Raw genomic sequence first — 22,128 nt, forward strand, 5'->3', positions numbered from 1 at the left:
GTTGTATTGCTGATTCAAATTGTTAGCCAGGGTTCGTGCAGATAACCAAGAATTTACAACTTTCAGATGAGACTGAATTAAGATGACGATTAATATTGACTGCTATTGATGTAAAATATTACTAGGTCTTTAAGACATTATTCGGAATATAACAGCTCTATAAATATTATTTTGTGGTGTCCGACTTTCTAGTTAATTACAGTTACATGATTAGCTCAATCAGGTGATGTTAATTACGGATAAATTATTTTATAGAATAGCATGTCATATCACTTAATCCAGCATAGCCAAAGACACAACATAATCTAACCTTCCAACCCTACTACAGTAGTGATCAGATACATACAACCTGTCTAACCTTCCAACCCTACTACAGTAGTGATCAGATACATACAACCTGTCTAACCTTCCAACCCTACGACAGTAGTTATCAGATACATACAACCTGTCTAACCTTCCAACCCTACTACAGTAGTGATCAGATACATACAACCTGTCTAACCTTCCAACCCTACTACAGTAGTGATCAGATACATACAACCTGTCTAACCTTCCAACCCTACTACAGTAGTGATCAGATACATACAACCTGTCTAACCTTCCAACCCTACAACAGTAGTGATCAGATACATACAACCAATCCATGGTTTCTTCTGAGCTGTCTTGTATTATTCACGAACGTAATCTAGCCTGGGCTAAAGCAAGGAAATCATGTTCTGATGCTGATTGGCTTAATTTTAGGCCGTTGCGAAACAAGTTTTTTTTTCTCGGGATGGTCAAGTCTGAATATTTTATGTCTGTTACCACTGATAATCTGAATGACCCGAGAAAGTTTTGGAATGCTATTAAGTCTATGTCTGGTAACAGTGATGTTAATGAATTACCATCATGTGTTTTGAAGGACTTTGTTGCTATATATGACAGAACTGAAATGCTGAATTGTTTCAATGAGCACTTTGTATCATCCGGTAGGCTGTCCGATTCAGTGTCCTCTGTCTTTGTACAACCCTGTGTGGATGAACCAGTGAGAGCTGATCAAACTTTTAGCCATTCTCAGTGCAGGTGGTACATAAAGCCCTGAAATCCTTAGATCAGAGAAAGCCTGCAGGTCCTGATCTTTTGGATCCCTGCTTTTTAAATCTGGCAGCTGATTTCATAGATGAGCCACTTACATATTTGTTCAATCTAACCCTGGAATGTAATGAAATTCCAATGATCTGGAAATCAGCATTTGTCCTACCACTTTTAAAAGGGGGAGATCCAACTATTTTAAATAATTATAGGCCAATCTCAAAGCTGTCACCCCTGGTGAAAATACTTGAAACCCTTGTGAGTGAACAGCTAAAATAGTTTTTATTTACTAACTGTATTTTATCAATGTACCAATCGGGCTTCAGGAAGAAGCATAGCACAATTACAGCAGCCATCAAGGTTTTAAATGATATCACTGAAGCCCTTGACAAAAATAGCACTGTGTCTCACTTTTTATTGATCTCTCTAAGGCTTTTGATACAGTTGATCATGCTATACTAAAGCAGAGATTGTCGAGTGTAGGTCTTTCGGAGCATGCAATTGCATGGTTTGCTAACTATCTGTCTAGTAGAACTCAGTGAACTCAATTTGATGGGCTTATGTCTGTTATATTGTCTGTCTTTATTTTCTCTTATTCTTCTCTTATTCACTATTTATATAAATAATTTAGACAAAAATGTCCAAAATGCGCAACTTCATTTTTATGCTGATGATACTGTTATTTACTGTTGTGCCTCATCTCTTACAAAAGCTTTCCAGAACATGCAAACTGCTTTTTATACTGTTCAACATACCTTGTGTCAAATGAAGCTTATCCTCAATACTGACAAAACTAAACCAATGGTGTTTTCTAAAGCAAGAAATGGACCTCTGAACTTTTCACCTATTATTACCAGCAATGAGATTGAGACTGTAACCTCATATAAATATCTTGGAATTTTAATTGATGACGGCCTCTCTTTTAAATTGCATATTCAACAACTTACAAAAAAAATTGAAGCTGAAATTGGGATTTTATTTTAGGAATAAGGCTAGTATCAAATACATTTTTGCCTTTACTAGACTATGGGGATATTTTATATATGAAATTTACAAGCAGCCCATTAGATGGGTTATAAAACAGAATCCTGTGTTAGACCATGAGGATGCAGAGTGGGCTGAAGGGAGAGACAGAGAGATAGAAAGTCTGATCATGGGAAGAACATACGTATAGAAATAAAAATGTATTGTTTTTCATGTTACAATACCACCATCGTGTGGTTAAAATATGGAACAATCCATGTTTGGCATTGAAGTTGCTGGTGAGCCAAGTCAATAACAAAAAGTAGGGGGCTATTGCACAGGATACTCTATGGCTAGCAGGTAGCCTAGTGAATAGGGTGTTGGTGTAGTAACCAAAGGTTTGCTAGTTTGACTCCCCGAGCTGAAATGGTGAAAAATGTGTCACTTAAGCCTAATTGCTCCATGGTCAGACTCTGGCTATGACCGCACTCTCTGAGGGTGTCTCTTCACACATGTACCGACACACAATTGTACATGTATGAAATAGGAAAACATAAATCACCCACCTAATTAATATGAACCCTCTACTGCATACATTCTGGTTGAAATATATATTCCATCCAATTTTTTTGAAGATTTAGGCTCTGATAATGTATCAATAATAAAAACAAACTTTTACCCCCCACAGCCAGAATCTTTTTTGGTTGTCTCAGGGCAATGCTGTGCCATAAGGGTACTAAAACACAAAGGAAAACAAGTCATAGAAAATAAATAAAATATTTTCAGAACATTTATTAAGTGAAACAGTAGAAACAAGCCTTCTTTTTCAGTCCTCAAACCCACTGTCACCAAACCCACTGTCCTCAAGCCCACTGTCCTCAAACCCACTGTCCCCAAACCCACTGTCCTCAAACCCACTGTCCTCAAACCCACTGTCCCCAAACCCACTGTCCTCAAGCCCACTGTCCTCAAACCCACTGTCCCCAAACCCACTGTCCTCAAACCCACTGTCCTCAAGCCCACTGTCCCCAAACCCACTGTCCTCAAGCCCGCTGTCCCCAAACCCACTGTCCTCAAACCCACTGTCCTCAAGCCCGCTGTCCCCAAACCCGCTGTCCCCAAGCCCACTGTCCCCAAACCCACTGTCACCAAACCCACTGTCCTCAAGCCCACTGTCCTCAAACCCACTGTCCCCAAACCCACTGTCCTCAAACCCACTGTCCCCAAACCCACTGTCCCCAAGCCCGCTGTCCCCAAACCCGCTGTCCCCAAGCCCACTGTCCCCAAACCCACTGTCCTCAAACCTACTGTCCCCAAGCCCACTGTCCTCAAGCCCACTGTCCCCAAACCCACTGTCCTCAAGCCCGCTGTCCCCAAACCCACTGTCCCCAAACCCACTGTCCTCAAGCCCGCTGTCCCCAAACCCGCTGTCCCCAAGCCCACTGTCCCCAAACCCACTGTCACCAAACCCACTGTCCCCAAGCCCACTGTCACCAAACCCACTGTCACCAAACCCACTGTCCCCAAACCCACTGTCCTCAAGCCCGATGTCCCCAAACCCGCTGTCCCCAAGCCCACTGTCCCCAAACCCACTGTCCTCAAACCCACTGTCCCCAAGCCCACTGTCCTCAAACCCACTGTCCCCAAACCCACTGTCCTCACTATTAAAGGGTATAATTCCAACTGCTCGATTAGGCTCCTCGCCAATAGAAAATATTCTGTTGCCCTTCGGCAACGATGTGCAGTAGATGGTTAAGTACTTGGATGGGTATTCTCCAGGCTTGTGGTTTGGAAATAAAGCAGAACGAGGGAAGAGCTAGGCTACTCAGTCAGCACTAGTTTTAAGAAAAATGTACTCAGTTGCATGAACAGTTCCGTTCCGTGACACTTTACTAAGTTGCGTGTCAATGCTGGGGTGACAGTTCAGATGATAAGTGTTATTTTAATCTTATCAGAGGGATGATACATTTCAGACATCGACCTTTGACCCCTTCAAAGCAACTCAAGAGGTCAATTCACATCACAGTCTGTAATGAACACGAGGGGAGACAGAGAGCTGGTTTCAAGTGCAGGTGTTTATTGCAAAGGAGCACAGGAGGAGGCAGGTGGCTGGGTCCAGGACCAGGCAGAAGGTTATACACAGGAGGAGGCAGGTAACTGGGTCCAGGGGCAGGCAGAAGGTCATACACAGGAGGAGGCAGGTAGCTGGGTCCAGGGCCAGGCAGAAGGTCATACGCAGGAGGAGGCAGGTAGCTGGGTCCAGGGGCAGGCAGAAGGTCATACACAGGAGGAGGCAGGTAGCTGGGTCCAGGGGCAGGCAGAAGGTCATACACAGGAGGAGGCAGGTAACTGGGTCCAGGGGCAGGCAGAAGGTCATACACAGGAGGAGGCAGGTAGCTGGGTCCAGGGCCAGGCAGAAGGTCATACACAGGAGGAGGCAGGTAGCTGGGTCCAGGGGCAGGCAGAAGGTCATACACAGGAGGAGGCAGGTAGCTGGGTCCAGGGGCAGGCAGAAGGTCATACACAGGAGGAGGCAGGTAGCTGGGTCCAGGGGCAGGCAGAAGGTCATACACAGGAGGAGGCAAGTACAGGGTCCAGGGGCAGGCAGAAGGTCATACACAGGAGGAGGCAGGTAGCTGGGTCCAGGGGCAGGCAGAAGGTCGTACACAGGGGGTCCAAAAGGGCAACAGTACAGGCAGGGAAAATGCTAGTAACGTAGCCTGGGAGATCAAGCAATAGGTAGATAACAGGAAATATAATAGGCTAAAGTACAGGCAGGGAATAGGCTAGTAACGTAGCCCGAGAGATCAAGCAATAGGTAGATAACAGGAAATCTGATAGGCTAAAGTACAGGCAGGGACTAGGCAAAAGGTGTCATTAGTGAGGCTGGCCAAAACTATCATACACAGGATGAGTAACTCACAGGAAACCCAGTGCTCCAAAAGCTATGTGTCACAAACAAACAATACCTCACAGTGATGGGGTGCAAAGAACTGAACTAAATAGTGTGTGATAATGACATACAGGTGTGTGAACAGGTGATTAGAATTCAGGTGATTGGGATCTGGAGAGTGAGCTGCGTTCAGGGGATCTATGCGTTTGTGGGTGTGAGTTGGAAGCAGGCGTTACACAGCCAAACTGTCAAACTGTTATTTTGATGTGATACAAATGCAATAATCGCTGGTTCTAAATAACTGCACCATTTCAATTTGAATTCAATTACAACTTTATTGTCCCCGCAGGTAAATGAATTGTGCAGTCAGGAGCACAGTACATACAACACAATCTATGCAGAGCCGTTGTTCAACTGTTGTTGGTTGCAATATGGAATAGGATTTATGGAATAGGATTGTGTATTTATGGAATTGTGTATTTATGGAATAGGATTTTGTATTTATGGAATAGGATTGTGGCTAGGTTCACCCTACACCAAGCTCATGCATTATCTATTGTCTTAATGCACTGTTTGTGAGCTCAGGGTCACATTAGGAATAATAAATGACTATGGGCCAAGGCAGAAACATCATGCACATTACTGTAAACATATTATGGAAATATCATGAACATTACAGTAAACATAACATACAAATTACTGTAAGCATACCATGGCAAAAACATCATGCACATTACTGTAAACATATTATGGAAATATCATGAACATTACAGTAAACATAACATACAAATTACTGTAAGCATGCCATGGCAAAAACATCATGCACATTACTGTAAACATGCCATGGAAACATCATGCACATTACTGTAAAAATGTAATGGAAACATCTTGTACATTACTGTAAACATAATATGCACATTACTGTAAACATACCATGGCAGAAACATCATGCACATTACTGTAAACATACCAAGGTAAAAACATCATGCACATTACTGTAAACATACCATGGCAGAAACATCATGCGCATTACTGGAAACATCATGCACATTACTGTACACATACCATGGCAGAAACACCATGCACATTACTCTAAACATGCCATGGCAGAAACATCATGCACATTACTCTAAACATACCATGGCAGAAACATCATGCACATTACTCTAAACATACCATGGCAGAAACATCATGCATATTAGTGTAAACATATCATGTCAGAAACATCATGCACATTACTGTAAACATACCATGCACATTACTGTAAACACACCATGGCAGGAACATCATGCACAGTACTGTAAACATACCATGGCAGAAACTTCATGCACACTACTGTAAACATACCATGACAGAAACATCATGCACACTACTGTAAACACACCATGCAACAAGTTATTCATATGCTTTAGGTTTGAAAGATACAGGCATATTATTATTTTGTCTTGGTTTTAGACCTTAAGAGGGGTTGAATTCTGTATACCCCCTCTCATGTTCACTTCCTCTCTCTCAATGTATCTCTCTCTCTCTCTCTCTCTGTCTGCGTGTCCCTCTCTGTCCCTCTCTCTGTCCCTATCTCTGTCCCTATCTCTCTCTGCCTCTCTGTCTCCCCCCTGTTCCTATCTCCATTGATTATGGGGCCATCACATAGGGCTGATAACAAAGTAATCAGTAATCTGGAGAGTGAGCTGCGTTCAGGGGATCTATGTGTTTGTGGGTGTGAGTTGGAAGCAGGCGTTACACAGCCAAACTGTCAAACTGTTATTTTGATGTGATACAAATGCAATAATCTCTGGTTCTAAGTAACTGCACCATTTCAATTTGAATTCAGTTACAACTTTATTGTCCCCGCAGGTAAATGAATTGTGCAGTCAGGAGCACAGTACATACAACACAATCTATGCAGAGCCGTTGTTCAGCTGTTGTTGGTTGTGTGTATTTAGGGAATAGGATTGTGGCTAGGTTGACCCTACACCAAGCTCATGCATTATCTTTGTCTTAATGTACTGTTTATGAGCTAAAGGGCACATTATGAATATTAAATGACTATGGGCCAAGGCAGAAACATCATGCACATTACTGTACACATACCATGGCAGAAACATCATGCACATTACTGTAAACATACCATGCACATTACTGTAAACACACCATGGCAGAAACATCATGCACATTACTGTAAACATACCATGCACATTACTGTAAACACACCATGGCAGAAACATCATGCACATTACTGTAAACATACCATGCACATTACTGTAAACACACCATGGCAGAAACATCATGCACACTACTGTAAACATAACATAGCAGAAACTTCATGCACACTATTGTAAACATACCATGGCAGAAACATCATGCACACTACTGTAAACATACCATGGCAGAAACATCATGCACACTACTGTAAACATACCATGGCAGAAACATCATGTACACTACTGTAAACACGCCATGCAACAAGTTCTTCATATGCTTTAGGTTTGAACGATACAGGCAATTATTATTTTCTCTTTGTTTTAGACCTTAAGAGAGGTTGTATTCTGTATACCCCCTCTCATGTTCACTTCCTCTCTCTCAATGTCTCTCTCTCTCTCTCTCTCTCTCTATTCTTTCTTCACCCCCTCAACAGTCTTTATTCTGCCTTCACCCCTCAATAGTCTTTATTCTGCCTCTACCCCTCAACAGTCTTTATTCTGCCTCTACCCCCTCAACAGTCTTTATTCTGTCTTCACCCCCTCAACAGTCTTTATTCTGCCTTCACCCCCTCAACAGTCTTTATTCTGTCTTCACCCCCTCAACAGTCTTTATTCTGTCTTCACCCCCTCAACAGTCTTTATTCTGCCTTCACCCCCTCAACAGTCTTTATTCTGTCTTCACCCCCTCAACAGGCTTTATTCTGTCTTCACCCCCTCAACAGTCTTTATTCTGTCTTCACCCCCTCAACAGTCTTTACTCTGTCTTCACCCCCTCAACAGTCTTTACTCTGTCTTCACCCCCTCAACAGTCTTTATTCTGTCTTCACCCCCTCAACAGTCTTTATTCTGCCTTCACCCCCTCAACAGTCTTTATTCTGTCTTCACCCCCTCAACAGTCTTTATTCTGTCTTCACCCCCTCAACAGTCTTTATTCTGCCTTCACCCCCTCAACAGTCTTTATTCTGTCTTCACCCCCTCAACAGTCTTTATTCTGTCTTCACCCCCTCAACAGTCTTTATTCTGTCTTCACCCCCTCAACAGTCTTTACTCTGTCTTCACCCCCTCAACAGTCTTTACTCTGTCTTCACCCCCTCAACAGTCTTTATTCTGTCTTCACCCCCTCAACAGTCTTTATTCTGTCTTCACCCCCTCAACAGTCTTTCCTCCACCCCAATGGACATGTATTTATTAATTACTGCTACAGTTGTTATGAAGTATATAGTGCTATTTCTATTGTTGTTGTTTTTATGACCATTTTCATTATTTTATTTAATTTAGTCATGCATGTTGGAGCCTAACATTTTAACTCTCTCTCTCTCTCTCTCTCACACACACAGATAATCTCTCACTCACAAATCAAATTGACATTGGCATTAATCATGACAAAGGACTTCAAGTCAGAAATACGGTAGGTTATTGTAATTCATTAGGAAGAATTGAAGTCAAAGCAAATACAACTACAAACCACTTATAGCTACAGAGGTAATTGGCAAATATGCAATCAGAACTGGTGGAAGTGTACAGAAAGGGTTTCCACTTCCCCTGCAGATTGCATCTATCCTGGTTGCCAGATCAGTTTCCCAAATGTATTTATGTTTTATTGATTTATATTTTCAGGGGTAGATAATCTTCAGTAGTGCAGATAGATTGTAGATTCCATCAATGTAATTGTCTGCATCATTTCCCTTCAACATATATTTTTTTGTAAAACATATTTTCCTTGATTATTTTCCTCTAACCCTACACACCCCTCTCCTAATTGGAGTAAACTAATGGACAACAACACTTAGGCTTCTACTTCCAGTTTATACATACTCTATACATTTTACAGACACGTTGCACAGTTATCTGTTTGTTTTAATCCCATCCCTAGCCAGTTTCCCTTAGCTAAATCATAGGAGTTAGCTACAGCACGAACGCATCTGGCAACCAGGCTAGATTGCAGGTTAAATGCAAATGCCAGTGTGTTGCTTTGACTTAACATGAAGAAAATAGTCAAATGTGCACTCAGTGTATTCTGTTTGAACTGGAAACCTTTTCTTGTTTCAGAAGAGAGAAATGACTTTCTGACCTTCTCCTCAGCATTGCTTTTTAGTGTCTGTGTTTACAGGTGACAGTGGAACTAGCTATCATTGCTCTAGCTGGTGCTCTCCATCTTGTTTCCTTTCTGCATCAATACAATGAACAAGTGATCCGGCTAGCCTGTTAAGAGTCAGTGGGTTAGCTGACGCTAAGTGCCTCCACCCTTCACACACACACACACACACACACACACACACACACACACACACACACACACACACACACACACACACACACACACACACACACACACACACACACACACACACACACACACACACACACACACACACACACACACACACACACACACACACACACACACACACACACACACACACACACGCCCCTTCTCTTTCAAAGAAATAGAGTGTAATCAGGCGAACACTGCCCCTTAATTCCACACGTAAACAGGCTGTATATAAAGGGTTGGGCCAATAGAATCTACCTCTTGCATTGTGTTTGCATGTGAGAAAAATCCCCATAGACATATACAGGGCATATACAGTAGCACAAACCCAGCCGGTTCCAAGATGCCTGCAGACTTCAATGGACAATGGGTGATGGTCACCAACGAGAACTTTGAGGATATCATGAAGGCCATTGGTAAGCTGTTCTTCTAATGTCTGTTGGAAAATAGCAGAGATACAGACATGCAGAGAGAGATGGTGGAGAGGGAGGGAGGGAAGGGGTGAAGAAGAGAGAGGGAATTGATAGAGAAAGAGTGTGTCGTGTGTGTGCATGTGTGTGTGCCTGTGTGCATATGTCATTGGGTTTGTGTGCAAGAGTGTGTATGATTGAGAGGGGGATGTCGGAGATAACGTTTGTGTAAAGACTATTTAAGTGTGTTAGTTAGTGAGATTGTGATAGACAGTGAGAGTGTGTGAGGGAGAGAGGAAGAGAGATAGAAAGAGAGGGCGAGAGAGAGAAAGGATTCTCTAGTGCTGCTTCATTTACTTACTGAGCTGCTGTCATGGCGACTTAACCTTGACTGTTTGTGTGAATGGCTCCTGCTTGTTACCACGTTGAATAAATATAGATTTACTCTTTTCCACATTTAACATCCTCCCCATTCCCATTCCCCTCCCGAGCTCTGCCAAGCGGCATCTGCATGTCACTGGCAAGCGAAGGCCCCCATCCATCCAGTCAGCATGGCGTTGATCAACCCCAAGTCTTTTATTATTCACGACTTTATCTGCAATTCATAAGTCCCTGCCGCTCAACCCAGAAAAACTCCCCAAAACAAACAATCCAAGGCGTCTCATTCCGTGCCGCTCTCTCATTTCCATGAGCGGATCGAAAATTACACCCATATGGAAATAGAGGGAGGAAGAAAAATATTTGGATGGGTAAATAAAAGAGCCTCATCAAAAAGAGAGATGGGCAGAAATTGAATTTGCACTTTGTGGCCAATAAAATATGAATATCAAAATGAAAGAGGCGGTCTCTTTTGCAGGCTCACAGTTTACCTTATTTAGCTCTATTTCTGGTACAGTGCTATTTTTAAAGGGAAATTAGATTGTCAACAGAGCTGGTTTGAGTGGAATAGTAATTCTAGGACTTGAGCTGCAGTCTCATAACTGAAGAGGACTGGTGGCTTATGCACAAGGGAGCACAATAAAAAGTATACTATACACACACCTCACTGTCCAACCAAGGTGAACAGAATCTATATGAAAACATACTTGATACTTATCCTGAGTGTACAAAATATTAGAAACACTTTCCTAATGTTGAGTTGCACCCCCTGTTGCCCTCAGAAATGCCTCAATTTGTCAAGGCATTGACTCTACAAGGTGTCGAAAGCATTCCACAGGGTGCTGGCCCATGTTGACTCCAATGCTTCCCACAGTTGAGTCCAGTTGGCAGGATGTTCTTTGGGTGGTGGACCATTCTTGATACACACGGGAAACTGTTGAACGTGAAAAACCCAGCAGCGTTGCATTTCTTGACACACCAGTGTGCCTGGCACCTACTACCATATCAATATGTTGTCTTGCCCATTCACCCTCTGAATGGCACACAGACACAATCCCTGTCTCAATGGTCTCAAGGCTTAAACATCCATCTTTAACCTGTCTCCTCCCCTTCATCTACACTGATTGAAGTGGATTTAACAAATTAACTAAAAATGTATTTGTCACATGCGCATCAGGTTACAGTGAAATGCTTACATACATGCCCTTAACCAACAGTGCAGTTTTAAGAAAATACTTTAAAAAATGAAGAGATAAGAATAACAAATAATTAAAGAGCAACAGTAAATAACAATAGCGGGGCTGTATACAGGGGGTGTCGGTACAGAGTCAATGTGCTGGGACACCTGTGTCGAGGTAATTGAGGTAATAAACTCAACAAAAAAAGAAACGTCCCTTTTTCAGGACCCTGTCTTTCAAAGATAATTCGCAAAAATCCAAATAACTTCCCAGATCTTCATTGAAAAGGGTTTAAACACTGTTTCCCATGCTTGTTCAATGAACCATAAACAATTCATGAACATGCACCTGTGGAACGGTCGTTAAGACACTAACAGCTTACAGACAGACGGTAGGCAATTAAGGTCACAGTTATGAAATCTTAGGACAGTAAAGAGGCCTTTCTACTGACTCTGAAAAACACCAAAAGAAAGATGCCCAGGGTCCCTGCTCATCTGCGTGAACGTGCCTTAGGCATGCTGCAAGGAGAGAAACGGAGTGCAGTGACAAAGTGTCTCTCTGACCGTGGTCAGAGTGGTTGTGGTCCTACCTGGATTGTCCTGTTGTCCAGTCCCTTAGTGACCTCCTCAAACTCCTCCCCAACGGTGAAGTTGACCTCGTAGTTCCTGAAGGTGCTCAAAGTTTTGGTCTCAAACTTGTCTCCATTCTGGACGATCACCTTGGTCTGGGTCAGGTGACAGGCGATCTTACGGGTGACAAAGTCAATATCTGGAGGAAACACAGTGAAACAACGTCAACATAAATAATAAATGTTGACGTTGTTTCACTGTGTTTCCTCCAGATATTGACTTTGCCACCCGTAAGATCGCCTGTCACCTGACCCAGACCAAGGTGATCGTCCAGAATGGAGACAAGTTTGAGACCAAAACTTTGAGCACCTTCAGGAACTACGAGGTCAACTTCACCGTTGGGGAGGAGTTTGAGGAGGTCACTAAGGGACTGGACTCAGACAGGGAGAGGTTGAAAAGGTCAGTGAAGACACTTGCCAGTTGGTCAGCGCATGCTCGGGGTACACGTCCTGGTAATCCATCTGGCCCTGCGGCCTTGTGACTGTTGACCTGTTAAAAGGTCTTACTCACATCGGCTGCAGAGAGATTGATCACATAGTCATCTGGAACAGCTGATGCTCTCATGCCTTTTTCAGCGTTACTTGCCTCGAAGCAAGCATATAAGTTATTTAGCTCATCTGGTAGGCTCGTGTCACTGGGCAGCTCTTGGCTGTGCTTCCCAATGTAGTCTGTAATGGTTTGCAAGCCCTGCCACATCCGCTTGTCAGAGCCCGTGTAGTACGATTCGATCTTAGTCCTGTTTTGACGCTTTGCCTATTTGATGGTTCCTTGGAGGGCATAGTGGGATTTTTTATAAGCTTCCGGGTTAGTGTCCCACTCCTTGAAAGCAGCAGCTCTACCCATTAGCTCAGTGCGAATGTTGCCTGTAATCCATGGCATCTGGTTGGGGTATGTACGTATTGTCACTGTGGGGACGACGTCATCGATGCACTTATTGATAAAGCCAGTGACTGATTTGGTGTACTCCTCAATGTCATCGGAAGAATCCCGGAACATGTTCCAGTCTGTGATAGCAAAACAGTCCTGTAGATTAGCATCTGCTTCATCTGACCACTTTTTTTTATAGACCGAGGCACTGGTGTTTTTTTGCTTGTATGCAGGAATCAATGGGATAGAATTATGGTCAGATTTGCCTTCTGGAGGGCGATGGAGAGCTTTGCACACGTCTCTGTGTGTGGAGTAAAGGTGGTCCAGAGTTTTTCCCCTCTGGGTGCGCATTTAACATGATGATAAAAATTAGGTAAAAGTGATTTAAGTTTCCCTGCATTAAAGTCCCCGGCCACTAGGAGCGCTGCCTCTGGATGAACGTTTTCCTGTTTGCCTATTGCGGTATACAGCTCATTGAGTGTGGTTTTAGTGCCAGCAACGGTCTGTGGTGGTATGTAGACAGCTATGAAAAATACAGATGAAAACTCTCTAGGTAGATAGTGTGGTCTATAGCTTATCATGATATACTCTACCTCAGGCGAGCAAAACCTCGAGAATTCCTTAGATATCATGCACCGTGTCTTACCAGAGGCTGCTGTTCTATCCTTTCGATGGAGTGTAGAACCCGCCAGCTGTATGTTATTAATGACGTCGTTCAGCCACGACTCGGTGAAACATAGGATATTTCAGTTTTTAATGTTCAGTTGGTAGGATAAACGTGACAAATTACATCAATAAGGGATCATAGCTTTCACTTGGATTCACCTGGACAGTCTGTGTCATGGAATGAGCAGAACATCTTTAAATGTTGACGTTGTTTCACTGTGTTTCCTCCAGATATTGACTTTGCCACCCGTAAGATCGCCTGTCACCTGACCCAGACCAAGGTGATCGTCCAGAATGGAGACAAGTTTGAGACCAAAACTTTGAGCACCTTCAGGAACTACGAGGTCAACTTCACCGTTGGGGAGGAGTTTGAGGAGGTCACTAAGGGACTGGACAACAGGACAATCCAGGTAGGACCACAACCACTCTGACCACGGTCAGAGAGACACTTTGTCACTGCTCTCCGTTTCTCTCAGATTAGAATAAAAGAGACAGTCATAGGCACTGCTGTGAGTTGTTGACCCTGGCTTTATGGAAACATACTCACATATCTTCATCCTGGACTAAGGGGTAGACGTAACATAGCAAACGAAAATCCTGGACACTCAAATGAGTATGATATGTTACATTTGGTATGGTATTTATTAATTTATGGATATCCTTCATCCATTTCCTATGATATGTTACAAATTGCAATTTGTGATATGTTATGAATAACATTTAGAACACAAAGCCATTAGCTTGCCAGACGTTCAAGTTATATGCCCACTCAGCCACCCCGACCAACTACCCTCCTTTAGTTTTTGCCTTTAATAACCTTCTGTCTTATGCAACAATACCAAACGTAACATATACTTATTTGAGTGTCCCAAATTTGTATTATGCTACGTCTACTCTATGCTACCGACCTGATATCTTAGCTGTGGGGAATTTGGGCAAATGTGTGTCTACGGTAAGCTGACTGTTGTGTGTGTGTGTGTGTGTGTGTGTGTGTGTGTGTGTGTGTGTGTGTGTGTGTGTGTGTGTGTGTGTGTGTTCTTCAGACACTGGTTACCTGGGATGGAGACAAGTTGGTGGCTGTGCAGAAGGGAGAGAAGGCCAACCGTGGCTGGATGCAATGGATAGAAGGAGACCTGCTACACCTGGTGACTGAGAGAAAGATGGAGGGGGGGGGGGGGTTGTAGACTTCAACGGGGTTGTAGACTTCCTAGACTTCAACGTCAAGATACAGAACATTACAGATTCTTCATACCTAAGACAACAGAAGCTCTATACCTCTCAAACTCAACTCTGGACCTCTAAGTCAGTTCCACTGCATCTTTTCATTGTTCCCCTCTAATTAGGGACTGAATTAGACCTGGGTCACCAGGTGTGTGCAATTAATTTTCAGGTAGAACAGAAAACCAGCAGGTTCCGAACATCGTAGTGTAAGAGTTGAGTACCCCTGACATATAGACTGCATCTGAAATGGCACCCTATTCCCTATATCAGGGGTGTCAAACTCATTCCACTTAGGGCCAAGTGTCTGTGGGTTTGTGTTTTTTAATTCATATTAATTGCACATGCCTGGTGTCCCAGGTCTAAATCAGTCCCTGATTCGAGGGGAACACTGACAAAATGCAGTGGAACTGACTTAGAGGTCCAGAGTTGAGTTTGAGAGGTATAGCGCTTCTGAGTTTGAGGGGTATATGTTATTTGATTGTCTCATTGTCTTTCTGGTGGTCTCTTTTTCTTTCAGGAGATCCACGTTGAAGACAAAGTCTGCAAACAAGTATTCAAGAAGAAGCCCTGAAACATCTGACATAACCTTTTTTATTGTAAAATGACCTTCATGTGTTTCTGCCTGCATAATTATGTAATGTACTTATGATGTGATTGTACATACATGTAATAAATACGTCATTCATCCCAAGCAGATGGGAGGCATTGACTTTGGTCAATACATGAAATGAATATTTATATGGGTGTATATTGACCAGAGGTAACAGTACTTGCAAATATAAACAAACAATATAAACTTTTAAAAACACAACATACTGTACCTTCTCAAATTAGCATGTCATTGTGAAAGAACAGAACTATGTGTAAATGTGCAAATCAATCCAAAATATTGTACAGTAGATGACCAGAACAAGACATATATGAATAGCGTACAGTATATGACGTTAATCAGTTGGGTTGTGAAGGCCTGCGACCTTATCTACTACTTCACAGGGACAGATCTAATCAATGACAGAACACCAGGTCTACGAAACCTTTCAACATGCAACAGTGAGGAGGTGTGGACTTTGAATACAAGATTGGGAGATGATTCCTCACACCACCCAGTGTTTCTTATCAAGACCTGATTGATTTCAAAACCTCAACAGAGGGTGCAGTTAAATGATTTAAAGTAGAACACATCGACCATAAAGCATCATAAGCATAGAGCTGGGAGCATATAACATTCTAATTGTTATGACACAAGTACTTCTTGCAACACCAGCATGGTTTGATTTCTGTGTGGACTATACTGGGTAGACCAGAGTACTGTAGCCTAAGCCTAATACACATCTGCAATACCATTCAGTAATCAAGTCAGTGTATTTATACACATTCGAAACGGAGATATAATTTGTACAAATAGGAATTTAGGGAATGTTTTATATGTTCAAATGAATTATTATCTTTATTATTCATTCATTTATTCGTTTTTATTTATTTATATATATTTATATATATATTGAAGGGGTGAGTGGGTAGCCTACATGCAATTTGCCTGTAGCAAGCGTCCATACATGTCTCTGTAACCTGCATATAGACTGCATAGAATAGTCAAGTCATGCTAGGTACAGCCTGTACAGTACTAGTTCTCCACCGGATCTTGCGAAGTGCAGCCAGGAAGCTCAATAGATTCCACGTCGCTAAGACTCTCCGCACTTTGACTAAACACTATCTGTAGTCGTGGAAACGTGGTAAGGAAATGAAAACATAGATTTAGAATGAAGTGCAACATAGATTTAGAGTAAAATGCTATATAAAGATCTGCCGCGGCTCAGGCCAGTAGTTTTAGGCATGTTTTTCTTCTTTGAGAGGTGCATTGCGTATTTTACGATTGCTACACGATTGAAAACATAAATTTAGACCACATTCAATGAATAAACCTATGCCTGGCTAGTTGTGAATGATCGAGTATTTAAAGATATTGCAGAAACTCGAGAAATGGCAACAGTCTAACAATAACAGTATGGTATTCAAAAGAGTCATGAAGTCTCCGATCGATTGGTCAACTAACATAAGTTACAAAACATTTGTTAGTACTTCAATCTGCAACTTTATATAACGATTTCAGATCAGAGCGAATCATTCATGCACATCAAAGTGGTGGAATGAGCGTCAGTAAACAGACACGCCCACTTATTCAACATCTCTGCACGCTGAACAGTTGTGGTTCGACTTTGTGTAACTTTGTATCTACAGTAGGCCTACACGTGTATAGCTGTTAGAGGTTGGATATACTTACAGTTTTATTTATATGCATAGTCAGAGTAATTTGAATAGATGTAAAAATATATCTATATATATATGTTTTCAAAAATACATTAAAAACGTAAGTGTTTCTGTCAAAGGTAAGTGTTTCTGTTTCTGATACCTGTTTCTGTCAAAGCATACTTGTCTCAAATCTGATCTCTGTCAAATCAGATGTTTTATTTCTTGTTCCCGTTCAACTGATCTCCATATAAATAGGAGTAAAGAGTAATCTGGTTAATATCGAAATAAGATAATGTGTTTAAGTGAGGAGTCAGAGGTAGAATATGACTTAATACATTGGGTTCTCTCTCTCTCTCTCTCTGTCCCGCTCAGCCTCTCCGGTTGGACATCAAGCAGAGAGGCTGGAGCAGTAAGTGTTATAACACCCTTATAACTGCTTAAAATGCATCTATCTATTCTATTCAGAGTTCAGTGCTCTCCCACATCTCTCTCTCTGAGTTCTGCAATATTTTGACCTTCTCTACCCTGTCTCCCTTCACCTTCTCCTGCCCCTCTCTCTGGTACTTCCAGGATGACATGCAGATCCACGTATTTAACTACAACACTCTGGAGAGGGCTCACATGTTTGATGCCCACTCTGACTACATCCGCTGCATCGCAGTTCACCCAACAAAACCTTACCAGCAGCGGTATGTTGTGTTTCTCTCTCTCTCTCTCTCTCTCTCTCTCTCTCTCTCTCTCATACTTTTTTTCTCTCCCACCCTCTCTTACTCCCTCTCTCTCTATATACATGAATTACAAACATTAATCATAGAATATTGTGAACATGGGTGTATGTTTGTTTGTGTCCAGATGACATGCTTATCAAGCTGTAGGACTGAGACAGGAAGTGGTTGTGTAGTCAGGTGTTCGAGGGCCACACCCACTATGTCATGCAGATCGTCATTAACCCTAAAGACAACAACCAGTTATCCAGTGCCTCCCTGGACAGGACCATTAAGGTACACACACACACACACACACACACACACACACACACACACACTCATTTTGTGCTTGTAGCACTACAGTTGTTGGTTTGATTATTGTTATGTTGAAGTGGTTATAGATGTGTAATGTATGTGTTGTGATTTCTATACATTTGTTGTAAATCTCTACCACTGCATTTCAGTAATGCACTGACGTATTATTTGGCCCTTGGCTGTTGCAGGTGTGGCAGCTGGGTTCTTCCACCCCTAACTTCACTCTGGAGGGCCATGAGAAAGGAGTCAACTGTATCGACTATTACACTGGAGGGGACAAGCCCTACCTTGTATCAGGAGCTGACGACCGCCTGGTCACGATCTGGGACTACCAGGTACACAGTTTATATACTCCGGAGTGGTGCAGCGGTCTAAGGCACTGCATCTCAGTCCAAGAGGTGTCACTACAGTCCCTTGTTCGAATCCAGGCTGTATCACTTCCGGCCGTGATTGGGAGTCCCATAGGGTGGCGCACAATTGGCCCAGCGTTGTCTGGGTTTGGCCAGGGTAGGCCGTCATTGTAAATAAGAATTTGTTCTTAACTGATTTGCCTATTTAAATAAAGGTACAAAAAAAATATATATACAGTGCCTTGCGAAAGTATTCGGCCCCCTTGAACTTTGCGACCTTTTGCCACATTTCAGGCTTCAAACATAAAGATATAAAACTGTATTTTTTTGTGAAGAATCAACAACAAGTGGGACACAATCATGAAGTGGAACGACATTTATTGGATATTTCAAACTTTTTTAACAAATCAAAAACTGAAAAATTGGGCGTGCAAAATTATTCAGCCCCCTTAAGTTAATACTTTGTAGCGCCACCTTTTGCTGCGATTACAGCTGTAAGTCGCTTGGGGTATGTCTCTATCAGTTTTGCACATCGAGAGACTGACATTTTTTCCCATTCCTCCTTGCAAAACAGCTCGAGCTCAGTGAGGTTGGATGGAGAGCATTTGTGAACAGCATTTTTCAGTTCTTTCCACAGATTCTCGATTGGATTCAGGCCTGGACTTTGACTTGGCCATTCTAACACCTGGATATGTTTATTTTTGAACCATTCCATTGTAGATTTTGCTTTATGTTTTGGATCATTGTCTTGTTGGAAGACAAATCTCCGTCCCAGTCTCAGGTCTTTTGCAGACTCCATCAGGTTTTCTTCCAGAATGGTCCTGTATTTGGCTCCATCCATCTTCCCATCAATTTCAACCATCTTCCCTGTCCCTGCTGAAGAAAAGCAGGCCCAAACCATGATGCTGCCACCACCATGTTTGACAGTGGGGATGGTGTGTTCAAGGTGATGAGCTGTGTTGCTTTTACGCCAAACATAACGTTTTGCATTGTTGCCAAAAAGTTCAATTTTGGTTTCATCTGACCAGAGCACCTTCTTCCACATGTTTGGTGTGTCTCCCAGGTGGCTTGTGGCAAACTTTAAACAACACTTTTTATGGATATCTTTAAGAAATGGCTTTCTTCTTGCCACTCTTCCATAAAGGCCAGATTTTTGCAATATATGACTGATTGTTGTCCTATGGACAGAGTCTCCCACCTCAGCTGTAGATCTCTGCAGTTCATCCAGAGTGATCATGGGCCTCTTGGCTGCATCTCTGATCAGTCTTCTCCTTGTATGAGCTGAAAGTTTAGAGGGACGGCCAGGTCTTGGTAGATTTGCAGTGGTCTGATACTCCTTCCATTTCAATATTATCGCTTGCACAGTGCTCCTTGGGATGTTTAAAGCTTGGGAAATCTTGTTGTATCCAAATCCGGCTTTAAACTTCTTCACAACAGTACACACTGCCTGGTGTGTTCCTTGTTCTTCATGATGCTCTCTGCGCTTTTAACGGACCTCTGAGACTATCACAGTGCAGGTGCATTTATACGGAGACTTGATTACACACAGGTGGATTGTATTTATCATCATTAGTCATTTAGGTCAACATTGGATCATTCAGAGATCCTCACTGATCTTCTGGAGAGAGTTTGCTGCACTGAAAGTAAAGGGGCTAAATCATTTTGCACGCCCAATTTTTCAGTTTTTGATTTGTTAAAAAAGTTTGAAATATCCAATAAATGTCGTTCCACTTCATGATTGTGTCCCACTTGTTGTTGATTCTTCACAAAAAAATACAGTTTTATATCTTTATGTTTGAAGCCTGAAATGTGGCAAAAGGTCGCAAAGTTCAAGGGGGCCGAATACTTTCGCAAGGCACTGTATATATATATATAAAAAATTCAGACACTCTCAAACACAGAATGAAACACATGCATATGCACACCACACACACTTTTCAGATCAGAATATACACACAAACACCACTTGTGTTACGCGTCTGTACTAGTGGCCATATATAGTGAGTTGACTGATTCTACTGTAGTCCTCTCTTCTACCTCCAGAATAAGACATGTGTGTGCAGACTCTAGAGGGCCATACCCAGAATGTGTCCTGTGTCAGCTTTCACCCTGAGCTGCCAATCATCCTCACTGGCTCCGAGGACGGTGGGTAGTGTAGTGTAGTGTTTACCTTACCTTATCCCTTTAGAATGGAATAACAAAGAGGATGTTATAATATAGTAATACCATTTTACCGTGGTAATAACCTGGTGTTTTCTTGTCATGTTGACTGGATCCGTTATCTATGTTTGACCACCCTCTCACATGTAACTCTCTTTCCCTTCTCTCATCCCTTCTTTGTCTCCTTATGGACATACAGGCACCGTGAGAGTCTGGCATTCCAGCACGTACCGCCTGGAGAACACACTGAACTATGGGATGGAGCGTGTGTGGTGTGTGTGTAGCCAGCGAAGCGCCAATAGTGTGGCGCTGGGATATGATGAAGGCAGCATCATCATCAAGGTACCAACTTAAGGAAATTCTAAACTACACATCTACTGTAGAACAGTTTGGTGTCAGTGATCAGATTATTAGTATTGTTGCAATCATATAGAATGTTTGCATTGTTTTTTATAAAGGACCAGTTTGATTCTGTAGTCCTACATATCACCCATGTACAGTGCATTTGGAACGTATTCGGACCCCTTAACTTGGTAACAGCTCAAGGATGATCCATGGGAGAGGCTGAGATACAGGGCGGAGAGAGGCTGTCCCTGTCCCTGGCCGTCAAAGACGCGATCCAACCCTCCTCTAACCTCCTCCCCATAGCAACCCAACCCTTCTCTAACCTCCTCCCCACAGAGACGAACCCTCCTGTAATCTTCTCCCCACAGCACCCCAAACTTCCTCTAACCCCCTCCCTACAGCGACCGAACCCTCCTGTAATCTCCTCCCCACAGCGATCCAACCCTCCTCTAACCCCCTCCCCACAGACATCCAACCCTCTAAACTCTTCCCCACAGCGACTCAAATCTCCTCTAACCTTTACCCCACACTTACCAAAGCCTCCTGTAATATCTTCCCCACAGCGACCCAACCCTTCTGTGACCTCTGCTCTACTGTGACCCAACCCTCCTGTTACATCCTCCCCACAGAGTTCCAACCCACTTCTAACCTCCTCCCCACAGCGATCCAACCCTCCTGTAACCTCCCCCCACAGTGACCCAACCATCATGTAACCTCCCCACAGTGACCAAACCCTCCTCTAACCTCCTCCCCACAGTGACCAAACCCTCCTCTAACCTCCTCCCCACAGCGATCCAACCCTCCTGTAACCCCCTCTCTACAGCGACCGAACCCTCCTCTAACCTCCTCCCCACAGTGACCAAACCCTCCTCTAACCTCCTCCCCACAGCGATCCAACCCTCCTGTAACCTTCTCCCCACAGCGATCCATCCCTCGATTAATCTCCTCCCCACAGCGACCCAACCATCCTCGTACTTCCTCCCATAGCAACCAATCCTCCTCTAACCTCCTCCCCACAGACATCCAACCCTCCTCTAACCTCCTCCCCACAGAGATCCAATCCTCCTCTAACCTCCTCCCCTCAGAGATCCAATCCTCCTCTAACCTCCTCCCCACAGACATCCAACCCTCCTCTAACCCCTTCTCTACAGCGACCGAACCCTCCTGTAATCTCCTCCCCACAGTGACCCAACCCTCTTGTAATTTTCTCCCCACAGCGACTCAACCCTCCTCTAACCTCCACCACACAGCA

General features: G+C 43.1%; 2 protein-coding genes across 2 annotated transcripts; both read left to right on the forward strand.

The window, feature by feature from the left end:
- Positions 1 to 2,299: 2,299 nt before the first annotated feature.
- LOC139382627 (uncharacterized) lies at positions 2,300 to 3,790 on the forward strand. The gene is made up of 2 exons (XM_071126726.1): positions 2,300 to 2,333; positions 2,865 to 3,790. Exons 1-2 carry the CDS (start codon positions 2,300 to 2,302, stop codon positions 3,788 to 3,790), a joined length of 960 nt encoding a protein of 319 aa, XP_070982827.1.
- Positions 3,791 to 9,743: 5,953 nt separating this feature from the next.
- Positions 9,744 to 15,413, forward strand: LOC139382433 (retinol-binding protein 2-like). Its single transcript, XM_071126480.1, has 4 exons — positions 9,744 to 9,816; positions 13,760 to 13,938; positions 14,572 to 14,673; positions 15,267 to 15,413. The coding sequence occupies exons 1-4, from the start codon at positions 9,744 to 9,746 to the stop codon at positions 15,318 to 15,320; spliced, it is 408 nt and encodes a 135-aa protein (XP_070982581.1). The 3' UTR covers positions 15,321 to 15,413.
- The last annotated feature ends 6,715 nt before the right edge of the window (positions 15,414 to 22,128 follow it).

Source organism: Oncorhynchus clarkii, chromosome 24, assembly GCF_045791955.1.
Source record: "Oncorhynchus clarkii lewisi isolate Uvic-CL-2024 chromosome 24, UVic_Ocla_1.0, whole genome shotgun sequence".
Lineage (NCBI taxonomy): Eukaryota > Metazoa > Chordata > Actinopteri > Salmoniformes > Salmonidae > Oncorhynchus > Oncorhynchus clarkii.